This window comes from Pteropus vampyrus, unplaced genomic scaffold (assembly GCF_000151845.1).
Source record: "Pteropus vampyrus isolate Shadow unplaced genomic scaffold, Pvam_2.0 Scaffold10, whole genome shotgun sequence".
NCBI lineage: Eukaryota > Metazoa > Chordata > Mammalia > Chiroptera > Pteropodidae > Pteropus > Pteropus vampyrus.
The window spans coordinates 1881043-1894327 of record NW_011888791.1 but is presented as its reverse complement, the minus strand read 5'-3'; the positions used below and the strand labels follow the sequence as shown (position 1 = coordinate 1894327).

General features: G+C 42.3%; 1 protein-coding gene across 1 annotated transcript in view; it reads left to right on the top strand.

The window, feature by feature from the left end:
* THSD4 (thrombospondin type 1 domain containing 4) overlaps positions 1-13285 on the top strand; it is a 488201-nt gene that overhangs the window by 449586 nt on the left and 25330 nt on the right. Inside the window, exons 6-8 of the mRNA XM_023521905.1 lie at positions 4145-4320; positions 6686-6782; positions 11209-11484. Coding sequence (XP_023377673.1) covers positions 4145-4320; positions 6686-6782; positions 11209-11484 — 549 coding nt within the window. The remainder of the gene's footprint in view (positions 1-4144; positions 4321-6685; positions 6783-11208; positions 11485-13285) is intronic.

Genomic DNA, 13285 nt, shown 5'->3' with positions numbered 1-13285 from the left:
GGTAAAAAGATTCAGGGCCCCCATGTTTCATTTCTTGGGAGGCCCCTGCAGCCCTCTCCCATGCAGTATTTCAAGTGGTTCTTTACTGGACTTTTTGATTTCCAGATAGTAACATCTTCTACAATATTGCCATTAACAGTAATAAAAATGTTAGCCAGAACCTACCTCACTTCTGAGTTTCTGATGCTCTGAATGGGATTTTAACAAGAAGTTGTAAAAAGGGAAAAATGTATATATCTCTCAGGAGTATTTCTGCCTGTACTGTGTCCTTTATATTAATTAAACAATTTTAAGCCTTGAAGAAAGTCATATAGGCATTTGGTAAAACAAATTTTAGATGGTAGTAAAAAGATATAAAATGGAAACTAAATGGCTCCCTTCTCATCTCTCACCCCAAACTAAACACCAGTTCCTGTCTCCAAATGTTAACAGTTTTATGACTGTCTTTCTCTAAAAAGTTTCATGCATGTGCCTACATGTTTTATGTGCATGCTTCTATTTAAAGGTATACACAAATGAGATCATACCAAACACACTGTTCTGCATTTTTGTTTCCTTAGAAATGTATCTCAGGTGCTTCCCATATCCACACACAAATACCTGTCTCATTGGTTTTAGGGCCATGCTGTGTGGATACCCAGTATGACGACTTACTTAAGCAATCCTCTACTAATGGATATTCAGGTTTAGTTTTTTATATCTAAAAAAATCTTCAGAGAATATTCTTGTTACAAACCCTTTTGTATATTTAGAGAAGAGTATCACTCAAGTAGTTTCCTAGGAGTATAATTCTTAGGTTAAGTGTATGGGCACTTAAAGTTTTAAAGGCGTAACCAACTGCCCTTCAATATGGTTGAATCAGTTTATGTTCCCACCAACAACATTTTGGGTTCTTGCTTATTCATACACCTGTCAATTCCGGCAGCATTAACACTTTTAAAACATTTGCCAACCTGGTGGGTCAAGAATATTCCATTGTGGTTTTGTTTGCATTTCTGAAATTACAAGGAAGGTAGAGCATATTATTATTTGCTAATGGGATATTTATACTTGGTTTTCTGTGAATCGCCTATTTATCATTCTTTGCCTGTCCTTCTTTGAGCTGCTGCCTTTTTTTACTACATGTTTTTTTTTTTTCATTCAGTGAATAATGAAGCGTCTAGTATGTGGCAAACACTATGCTGGTCTCTAGAGCTATAACAATGAGGAAACACCACTGTCTTTGCCCTTTTGGAGCTTACAGTGTACTGGGTAACAGACATAAATCATGCTCTGAATGGGTGTATGTACAAATTGAGTTAAGTATCTTGAAGGAAAGGCTCTTGTATGTCTTAGAGCACATGAGAGAAGTGACAGGCCCGGACCGGGGGTTGGGAGAAGACTGCCCTGAGGAGCTGACATCTAAAGAACAAATAGGATTGGGGGTTAGGGGAAGCACTTCTGGAAGAAGGAACAATATTATGGAGGGAACGCAATGTATTCGATGAGCTAAAAGAAGGCCAGAGCAGAGCACAGAGAGAAGGACAGTGACACAAGGTGAGACTGGATCACATCACCTGGGGCCCTAGCCCCATTAATGATTAGGAGTTTTTTCCCCTAGAGAAATAAACAGCCATTGATGGATTCTGAGCCTTAGTTGGTAAGCAAATCTACCAAAGTGAAAAGATCACTCTGGCTGAAAAGAAGGGAAACAGGAAGACCAATTAGAAGGCTTTTGAGCTAGTCCAGATGAGCTCTGATGGTAGATTGGTCCTTGATTATAGCACTGGACATGAAAAGAAGCAGATGAGTTCAAATATAGAGAAGGTCAATTAAAATTTGATGATGGATTGAATAAAGGGGATTAAGAAGAGAGGAGGTGTCCAGGATGATTCTTGCATTTCTAGATGGATGGTAGTACCATTTACCGAAATAAGAAACACTGGAAGAGGTCAGGGATGAGTTCAGTCTTAGACAACACATCTGAGTGAAGCTGTCAAGTAAGCAATTAGAAATAAAAGTATGAGACCAGAGGAAAAGTCCAGATTGGAAACATAAATTTGGAAGTTACTGGTATAGTAATTAAAGCCATCGGCATAGGCAAAATGGCCCATGAAAGAAATACAGCACCCAAATCACATCTACTCTTAGTCCTTAAAAGATGCTAATATTTAGTAGCCAAGTAGGAAAGATAAGATAGAAAATAAAAGAGAAGCCTGGGAGCAAGTGAAAAGCAAGTCAAGTGCGGCATCCAGAAACCAGTGAAGAATATTTCAGGTAAGATGGAGTGGTCAGTAGTGTCAGATGCTGCTGAAATGTCTAGTAAGAGGCCTGGGAAATGCCCATTGGGTTTAGCAACATGGTGGTCTTGAGGACAATAATTTGAATTCTTTTAATGGAATAATGGAGGCAGCAGTCAAATAAGAGACGGTTGAGGAATGAACGGGAAGCGAGGAAGTGAAAACACTGTATGGACCACTCTCGAGAAGTGTGATTTTTCCTGGAAAACAGACCCAAACCTGTTTTTCCTGAGTCTCTATTCTTGACCTCCTTTGCCACTCAGTAAGCTGAATTCATTTTATAATTCGGTAATCAGTGTTCCACAGCTGTGTTTCTTGGTAGCCATGGTAACCAGCCAGCCAAGGGTAGTGTCCGCAGGAGAGGCCACCTTGAAACTGGAGGCTCATCCACCCCTTCAAGCAGCCTCTGACTCTGCAGGCCTGGGAAGGCCCGTTGTAGAATCACTGTTGAAAATGGGTTTAATAAACCAAGAGTCCTTATGTTTTAGAGACACCTACTGAAAAATGTAAGGATAAATGGTGTCTGGGAATTGTAAAGTGAAACAAGATAAGCCATGAGTTGATCATTGTTGAAGCTGGGGAATGGGTACCTGGAGGAGGTTATATTATTCTCACTACTTTTGTTTGTGTATAAATTTTTCCACAATGCATTGTAAAAAAATAAATTTAGGAACTCTGTAAAGTGAAAGTTCACAGAGCCAGTGACCATCATGGGGCCCGCTATGTATATGGCACTTAAAAACAGGACCTCCTTTAACCCAAGCTGCCATTGGCTTGTGAGTTTCAAGATGCCACATGTCTAAGGGAAGAAAGTCTGCTCTCACGTACTGTCCTTTCTTCTCTCAGTAACCCCGATCCTTGTTTCTTACCTCCCTTCTGAGTGTGGACTCCACTTACCATCTTAGTGAATTTGAACAAATTCCCTCTGGCCCCTGAAAGACGAGGCTATGCATCTGCTTAGCAATGTTGCCAGGATTAATTTTGACAGTGTTTGTGGAAGTACCTCACATAGTTCACAGCCTCAAAAGCCCACAGAAGTCAGGGAGGTGATTATAAATAAATGAAGCTGATCAGGCAGGAGAAAATCATGTGAAACCTCTTGGCCTATCTTTAGCTTTGCCATTTTGAGGAGACGTACAAGTAGAAAAGTTATAAGAAACAAGCAATGCAAGCATGATCACAAAATAAATAACTCATATTCATCAATAAATGGGTAAAAAACAGACTTAGCCTCAGTGTTGGGAATTATTAGGGAGTGGTGGGGATTAGGGCAAACCAAAGCATGCAGGCCCCAACTAAAAGATGCCTGTCCTCCGCAGCACCAACTGAGTGCTGCCTTGAGGGAATGGAGCCAATGTTAACATGTCTTCTTGTTTTACAAGACAAGCTAGAACTCTAAATTTTTTATGTGAAATCTCTCAATTCTTAAATTTACTTTCAATTATACTTTTTAAAAAACACTACAAAGGCCAAACTAAGCCCATCTGCGGGCCAAAATCAGCTCGTGAGCTGCCAATGTGCAACCTCTCACCTAGATAATGCGATATAATATCATTTCCCCTCCCCTGCTTTTATCTTCCTCCTCTAACTTTCTCCTTTCCCCATCATTTTCCACATCCTTCTCACCTAACCATTCTCACCCTTCTTTTCTATGTCCAAGTGGTGGAAGGGATCTAAATGGGTTGAAGAAGTGATTAAACCAGTTTTTATCCTGCCCCACGGCCTAGATCAGCACCTGGCACACAGTGGATCCTAATGAAAAACTCGATGAATAAATAAGCCAGCAACTGGGGCAAAGGGTGTCAGTTCAGATTTTTGTGCACACCCTGGGCTTACCTGAGAAACTGTCTCATTTTTCTCGACAGCCTTGCGAAGTCGTTCTGGCCGCTCCATCATCAACGGGAACTGGGCAATTGACCGGCCTGGAAAATACGAGGGCGGAGGGACAATGTTCACCTACAAGCGTCCAAATGAGATTTCTAGTACTGCCGGAGAGTCCTTTTTGGCCGAAGGTCCCACTAATGAGATCTTGGATGTCTATGTGAGTTTGGATATTTCCGGGGTGTTCCCTGGATTTTGTATCTTGTTGCTTCTAAGGGCCATACTTGGAACAAATAAGCAACACATCGTTGCCCATCCTCGATAAAACCATTTGAGCGAAGTCTTTTGAGGTGCCCTTAAATCTTGGCATTCATCTTTACCATTCGCCCTAAATGTACCTAGCTTACAGAAACCTTAAACTCTACCAGATGCTTATAACCCTCAGAGTTTATTGACGCAGTAAAACCAATTTTACTTGTTGAACCAAATCAGAGGCAAAACATATCCTTTATTTCATGAGCATTGGATCTCCTCCAGGCACTTTCCTCCTAATGCTAATTTGGCATGTTTTCTTTTTATGGCAAAAGAAAGCAAATGCCTAAAGCAAGACAAGACCCAGCTCACAGTTCCCAGCCCTCTTCAAATTCTATTAAAGCAAATGAAGAAAGGAGAATTCCAGAATACTCCAGATGACACAATAAAGCTCAGAATAACAATGCAGAGATTTACTAGAAGTTCTCTGCTTCACAGAAGACAAAACTTCAATTTATTTTACGAGAAACTAAATTAAATTACCCAAAAGAAAAAATGTTTCTTGTTTTTAAAAGAAACCACTAGAATCCAGTCTTCTTTAAAAGATCAGTTAATAAAAGGTGACAAGAAATAAAAGCTTGAAATCAGGTTTTTATGATAAAAAGAATGAACTCACCCACAGATATGCATTCTCTTACCACCTCCGAAGCCACACTAACCTACACGATGTGTGCTATGTTGGAGCTTTATACATATTACTTCTCCAACTATACAGTTACATGTTCATGCCTCGTGGGCCTAGTGGCTCATGGACTAGAAACTATAAAGGAAGCCTTGTTATAGTTAATTTTGAATATTTTTTTACACTGTCCAGTCAGTTGTTGGACTCTGGGTAAGTTTCAAATGGCATCAAGGCTTAAAAACCCGGATTGTTAGAGGCCTACTGTGGGTGGTCTAGGATGTGGAGGCCAACAATAATTTCATAAACGGGACAAGGTTTGCACTGGCAGAATGCTCACGCAGAAGAGGCACGGAAGAGGGAAGGAGGGTTTCCGGCCTCAGACTGATTGTCCAATTGTGTGAAGGGAGAAGTGAGGGCATGAGGGGTAGACAGCAGGAACCCGAGGTCACATCACTGTGTCCCTCGGGGATTCTGTGCATACCACCACGGTTTCTGAGCGTAAGGAGCCCAGTGGTTCTCATGCCTGCCTTCTGTCAGGTGATTTATAGAACGGAGGCCCCATTTCACACATAAGGAACGGGTAAGAGACATGGCAGGCACGTTCGGGAACAGGACCCACCCATGCTGGAATCACTCAGAGACACTTACAGCTAAAAGGACCTAAGAGATCAGCTGTGATTCTAACTTTCTTCTTCCCAGACGAAGAAGTCAAAAAACTGAGATTAAGGGATTTGTTCAAGGCTACACAGTTGATCAACAGGAGAGCCCCTTTGTAAAGCAGTGGAGTCAGAAATATCAAAATGTGACAGTGTCTCCTTGCCTGGCTCATATCTACTCTGTAAATTTCTGTTCTGCCGCTGCATTTAGCCCCCTACCCTGTTGCCCACCAGGAAAGCCATGAGCTAAAAGGACTTTGTGCTCTAGAGCCTATAGGGAGGGATTTATTCTTCTGGGCCATGCTGATTTATTTTGCGTTTTTGTCCCAGACCGGCGTCATTGCTGACTTCCACAGCCCTATGCAGCTTCTTGCTTGCTGTCATTCTCCTTTTGTCATTGGTTCCTGAGAATAGGGCCCAGAGATAGTTACTTCCCCTATACTTGTTTTCCTTACCCCATTTTTTGTGGTTCTGGAGCTTTCCACGGATGAGAAGGGGTGGTACCCAAAAGTCAATGAGGAAGAAGGTTGGAGCAGACCCTTCCTGAGCTAGCCTCACTGGCCTGGTAGAAAACTCTGAAGGAAAACTAAAGGACCGAAGTAGGCGCTGCCGCAGGTCTAGCCCTTCTTTGCATGACTCTATCTCGCCACCTTGTGTTCAAATGGGTTCTCTGCAGTGTAAACATGTATCTTTTGGACATTTTTTAAGAGCGAAATCTAAGTAGGAAGGTCGAGAGCCAACAGAAAGGTTCCACTGCCATTGCCCATCTTCCTATTTGGAAGTTATAAAATCTTGACTTTTAGCCTAGCTTTCTTCTAAGTTCTTCATTCTTCAAAAGCAAATAACAAAAAGCCATCTGGAAATAGTTTCCATTTAATCTGTCACAGGTCCACTAATTTCATTAGATGTAAATCAACCCACCCATTTATAGATAGTGTCAGGAGGAAAGGATTGCATGTGTGCCAGTGCAGTGACATTGACTTTTGTATTATCAGATGATACACCAGCAACCTAACCCGGGAGTCCACTACGAGTATGTTATCATGGGAACCAACGCCATCAGCCCACAGGTACCGCCTCACAGGAGACCAGGTAAAGTCCCTGGTTTTGCTGCCAAGCACTTGAGTCATTTCCTTTTAAAGCCCCTTCTCTCTTCTTGTGCAGCTACCCTCTATCTCTTAATCAACACAGAGAAAACCCAGAGACACATATTTCAGAGTTGGTGGCCCAGATATTAGACTATGCTTCGCCATTAGTCGGAGCCTTCATTGATAGGAGTGTTTCATTCACTTGACTCAAAAATGAAGTGAACAAACATCCTGGGTCTTTCTTTCCGGTTCGTCCTTTTGAAATGCCTTATATTAGTTTTGTATTGCTGCCATAACAAATTACCTCAAGCTTAGTGGCCTAAAACAACACAGATTTACTGTTTTGTAGTTCTAGAGGTCAGAAGTCCAAAATGGATTTTGCTGGGCCGAAACCAAGGTGTCACTGAGCCATGCTCCCGCCAGAGGCTCTAGGAGAAAATCTGTTTCTTTGCCTTTTTTCAAGAGCCCACTTGCATTCCTTGGTTCACAGCCCTTTTCCTCACCTTCAGAGCCAGTCTAATAACACTTTCAAATCTCTCTCTGACTCTCACCCTCCTTCCTCTTTCTCCTAAGGACTCTTAATTGCGCCCATCCAGACAATCCAGGATAATCTCTCCATCTCGAAATCTTTAATTTAATCACATCTGTAAAGTCCCTTTTGCTACATGAGGGAACATATCCCAGGTTCCAGGAATTAGGACACAGACATCTTCTGAGGGCCATGATTCTGTCTGCCAGTGCCCTTTCTCTTGGTCTCCTGTTGCTTCTCTTCACACTGCTTCGACCTATATATAGGAAAAGGATACTGAGTTCACACCTAGCCATCTGCCTCTTCCCTGTGGGCTCTGCCGATGGACAGAACAGGCAGCTTTCACTTCGCTGCTGCTGGATATGGCACAGACATTTCCTTAACATGTGATGATGGACCCCCCACTCAAATGGAGACTGCCTTTTTTACCTCTCAAAGAGGAAAGTCTGCAGAAATCTTAACGATGATAGTCGCTTGTGTGCACTGAGTCCTTGCTGTGTGCCGGACACTGCTGAGCCCCCTCACACAGATTAGCTCATCGAATTCTCACTGGATTGCTCAGAGGAAGGTGCTATTATCAGGCTCATATTAAGAATAAGGAAATGGAAGCTTAGAGAGATTAGGTTACTTGCCCAGGTCCCACAGTGACCTCAGGCCAGCCAGTGTGACTGTCCCTGTGCTTGTTATACTGCCTAGAGGCTGCCTGCCTGGTCCAGTGCCTGTCCTAGGAAGCGAGGGGACAGATGTGACACCTAGCTTGTCCCTCCTTCTCTAGGCTGCCGATAAGATAGTTATCTGATCATCACAGGTCAGGGATGAGCTATCTGGCTGCCTGGAAAAAACAGCCTAGTGTGTGCCCAGCACATGGAGTGTATATATGTTATCCAAACTTCAAGTCAGCACACCCAGCTCGACAGAATTTTTAAGCCATTTCAAGGAGCAATACACAATCTGAGAACCGAGTTCATATGGCAAACTACTGAGGTTACTGCAGTCCGATGCTGATTTATAAGGGTTATTAGACAGACTATTTGAAATCATATTAGGATGACGATGATTGAAACAAGTCTGATGGGTCTCACCTAACAGGTAGCATGGGGTTCCAGGATCGGCTGCCTAGGACAGGGCAGGCCCAAAAGGGGTCAGTTGTAAAAAGTTGGTGACAAGGGGCATTCTGCTCCAGGCTTCATCCTCTGTGTCAATAGAGTCAGGAGGCCAGAGCCTGAATCCAGATCTGCCACTTTCTTGCTGTGCAGCCTCAGGCAAGTCAGTAACTTCTCTGAACACATTGCAATCTACAAAATAGATTGGGAAAGAAACTACATCCAAATTTTTTGATTTGTTTTGTTTTGTTTTGGGGAAAGCCAAAGCAAAGGAGGAGATTAAATAACTTAGCTGTCAATCCTAGTGCCCAGTGCATACAAAGTACTCGAAAGATTTAAAAATGTTTTTGGCCAATAACATCTTGGACAGTCCCATTTGTATCAATAGGCCTGGTCTTTATCGGTTTAATTTGCATGTAATATTTTAAACCACAAATTATTGTAAGTAGCCAACTAAATAAGAAAGTACTGGTGAAGGGGTAGAGAAAGCCCTAAGCTTTAACTGGATTCTACAGTAACTCTAGAATTTGCCTCCTTATTTTGTATTTAACATGTGCTTGAACCTTATTCAATCAAAATAAAAGTATGTCAAGTAAAATGTACCTGCTCCATAACTGCCAAAACTTGGAAGCAACCAAGATAACTTTCGGTAGGTGAATTTGGATAAATAAACTGTGGTACATCCAGATGATGGAATATTATTCAGCACTGAAAAGAAATGAGATAAAAAGTCATGAAAAGACATGGAGAGAACTTATATGTCTATTACTAAGTGAAAGAAGCCAATATGAAAAGGCTACATACTGTATGATTGCAACTACGTGACACTCTGGAAAAGAGGAAACTATGGAGACGGTAAAGATCAGTGGCGTGCGGGGGTAGGGGAGAGGGAGGGATAAAGAGGTGGAGCACAGAGGGTTTTTAGGGCAGCAACGCTCTTCTGTATGATACTATTATGGTTGACACGTGTCATTATATAGTGTCCAAATCTGTAGAATGTACACCACCAAGAGGGAACCTAAGGTAAACTGTGGGCTTTGGGTGATAATAATGTGTCAGCGTAGGTTCATTAATTGTAACAATGTACTGTTTGGTGGAGGCTGTGCATGTGTGGGGGCAGTGGAGACAAGGGAACTCTCCGTACTTTCCACTTAATTTTTCTGTGAACCTAAAACTGCTTTTAAAAAAAAAAAAAAGAATCTTCCCCAACCTCTTCCCCATCTTTTTTCTCCCTTACCAGAGGGAATCTTTCTTAACATTTAATGGAATTCTGCCCAGCCCTTTTCTATGTATATACAAAGGTGTTTGCAGCCAATGTGAATCTTTGTCTATAATCTAAGTGTATGAGGAGCATCACAAGTAATTGTTTTCTATAAGTCAATGTAAATCGAACCTCAACATGGAACTTCTCTGAAACTGGTAGAAATTCAATCTCAGTCTATATGCACCACCACCACCACCACCCGCCCCCACAAGCACACACACGTACTGCAGGTATAAGTAAAAATCCCTGCCTGACACAGGTAAGGGTCTGTGGTGGTCGGGAAACCCAAGACCTCTCATTCCGGCCTCTCCTCGCCATGGAAACCTATGCCACGCTCTCTCTCTCGCTCGCTCTCGCGCTCTCTCTCTCTCTCTCTCTCAAAACAAAACAAAACAAACAAACAAAAAACACTCTTCACTTTTCTCTTCTTCTTCCCTTCTTCCCATCAGTTAGTCCCTCTGGGACCTGTCAACTTTACTGAGAACTAGACTTTCACTATGGGGAGAAAGAGCTGTTGACTTGAAGCAGCTTTTGCTTTCTGTCTGACAAAACTCCAAGGGAAGAAAATCTAAGCTCTTGACTCTTCTTTGGGACTGAGGAAGGAGAAGGAGCAACAGAGATAAAGAAAGAACCACAAATTAATCTCTCAGAAAGCATCCTGCCACCTCTCTGTATGCATGTATGTGTATACAAACTGAATTCTGCTATGCTTTTTTCTTTCATCAAATAATAGAGCAGAGTCAAATCTCCATGCCAGAACATATATTTGCTTCATTCTTTTAAAAAATAACATAATATTCCATTCATGGTTGTAGCATAATTTATTTTAACCAGTTCCACTGGTGGACATTTAAGTCCATTCTACAGCTTGGCTATTTCAAATAGCCAAGCAACCATACTTGTATATACGGCTTTGTGTAAAAGAATGGGAATGTTTGTGTGATAAATGTCCTAGAAACTGAAATGCCGAGGTCAGAGTTATGTACATTTAAAATGTGGATAAATATTGCCGAATTGCTCTCCAAAATTTGCATCTATTTGCAGCCTCCCCCACAGTGTATGAGACTGTTTTTCAGCACCTTCAACTAGAGGTTTAGGGATATAAGAGTTTTCAAAGCTTCTAATCTTTATCGTCAGGTAAACAGAGATGTTGTTCTTGTTCTTGTTTTCACATGTAGTTCTTTAATTATGAGTGAAGTTGAGCATTTTTGTGTGACTCTTGGCCGTCTGTATTTTCTTTTGTGTGAATTGCCTCTCCCTGGACCCTGCCTTCTTTTCCTATTGGGATGTTAATCTTTTTCTTACTTGTTTTTAGTAATGTCCAAATATTAGGGAAATTAGTGTCTGCTTATTTTAAATACATGTGCTATGAATTAGAAATCATCTCATGCTACTTGATTTCTAATGTTGAAGCAGTTTCCTCTTTACGACTCAGCAACCAAATCGATCTTACTTTTGTGTGTGTGTGTGTGTGTGTGTGTGTGTGCGCGCGCGCGCACGCATGCACGCGCGCATGTGCACTGGCCTCTCCTAGGGGAGCCCTTCAACGGCCAGCTGGTAACAGAAGGAAGGGGCCAGGAGGAGGGAGAAGAGAAGGAGAGGAACGAGGAGAAGGAAGACTTGCACCGTGGGACACCTGAAATATTCACCTCGGAATCAACACAGACCTTCTCGGTCAGGCATCCAGATAGGTTTTCTTCCCATCGGCCAGACAATTTGGTGCCACCAGCACCACAGCCACCACGACGAAGCCGAGATCACAACTGGAAGCAGCTCGGGACAACAGAGTGCTCGACGACCTGTGGGAAAGGTGAGCTCATGGGTGCACCTGGAGGGGCTCTGCAGAACCCTGAGTGAGTAATGTGCAGTTGGGCCCGAGGGACATGGCAAACCCTCACCTCCATAAGCCTGGCCATGACATGGCTCATTAGTGTGATGTTGTGTCGAGGTTCCCCAAGACCACCTTCAAGCTCTTCGATTCACTAGAAGGACTTACAAGATGGAAAAGCTGCTATGCTCATGGTTACAATTTATTAGAGTGAAAAGATAAGAGATTAGAATCAGCAATGAGAGGCAGAAAGCTAGAGATAATTACACATTAAAGCCAAAATCATTTTAGTGAGGACCATTCCCAGACACTATAAAGGTAAACGATATGAAACGTAATTGACATAAGACGCCAAGATCAAAATGTATTATTACTGAAATATTGTACCTTTTAGGTGGTTGGTGTGATGACCGTTAAAGGAACCAGATACACTCTGAACTAGGTGAAAACAAGAGAAAGTTATAAAAAGGATAAAAATTGTTGTCATGTAGTTTTATATCAAAGGTGACATGTGTACAAGATTCTCTTACATTTCATGTCTTTAAAGATAGCCTGGCCCAGCCCTTCCAGTAGGGTGAGATGTAGCTCTGTCCAGAGACCATAAGGCATTGCATTGTAGACAAAATGGGATGAGGACAAAAGCATGTGCTGTTTGTCAGCTCACCCTTCATGCTCACACAGTCTTGTGTTCACTGGACAGATGCCACCTACTCATCCAGGAAGTCATTCGATAGGTCTCTATCTGTTATGTGCCAGACATCATGGAGGGGCTCCAAAAATGCTGGTAATCTTGCCCCCTCGCCACCCCAGTCTTTATTGTCCACTCTGAAATAAAAATCTACCTCCCTGCCGTTCTCTGGTATCTGGCCGGCACACTCCTGCTTAACACTTCACAATCTAGGTCAGGTGCCTCCTCCTCTATGAAACCCTTCCTGATGCCGCAAGGCAGAGGTAGGCATGTCTTCCCTGGGACTTCACAGCAATTTGGGACACAGTTCTGTCCCAGCTGTGCTTGGACTGTCTATCTCCTTGAGTGTACCCTTTCAACCAAGCACACAGTAGGCACTCCTCAAGTGTTTCCTGAATGAATAGATATATTGTCACTACATAGATAGATAGATAGATAGATAGATAGATAGATAGATAGATAGATAGATAGATCAGCTATTAGAAAAGGCATAAATGTAGTTTTTACATCTTCATAACATCCTAGATATACAAGTCTATCTGCCTTTACCCGTGTTGTCAGCCACACAAAGAATGTGGATTTATGTGTTAAAAACTGAAGAATCTTTTTCTCTAAGTTTCCATATTATTTTGATTAATGTTCTAAGATAGTCTTTCTCCTTTGCATTGTGGATGCACACACATACATACACCCACACTTGGCATATGCCACTCATGTGCCTAAGATGACATGTCTACCCACTTCTTTCTCCTGAAAAACATCACTGGTTCTCAGGCCAAAGAGATATTAAAGAGGGGCCTTGGAAATAGAACAGAAACAGAGATGTATTGTTCCTCTACCCCTCCCTTCTCTCCTACTCCTAGTCCCCTTTTTCTTCCATATGACAAAGAATAGTAGCCCAAAGATGCCCCACCTTTGTCCCCTCTAAGGTTTGCACCCAGTCAGATAGGCAGGGCAAGTGAGGTAGAGTGGATGCACCAAATGTTGAATTTGTCTCACCGTCATCAGTAGTGACAAGTGTCCCATGACAAGAAATTCTGAGCCTGCTGGTACTGTCCAAGTCTTTTCTGTACAACCCAAGTCCATTCCCCCTTG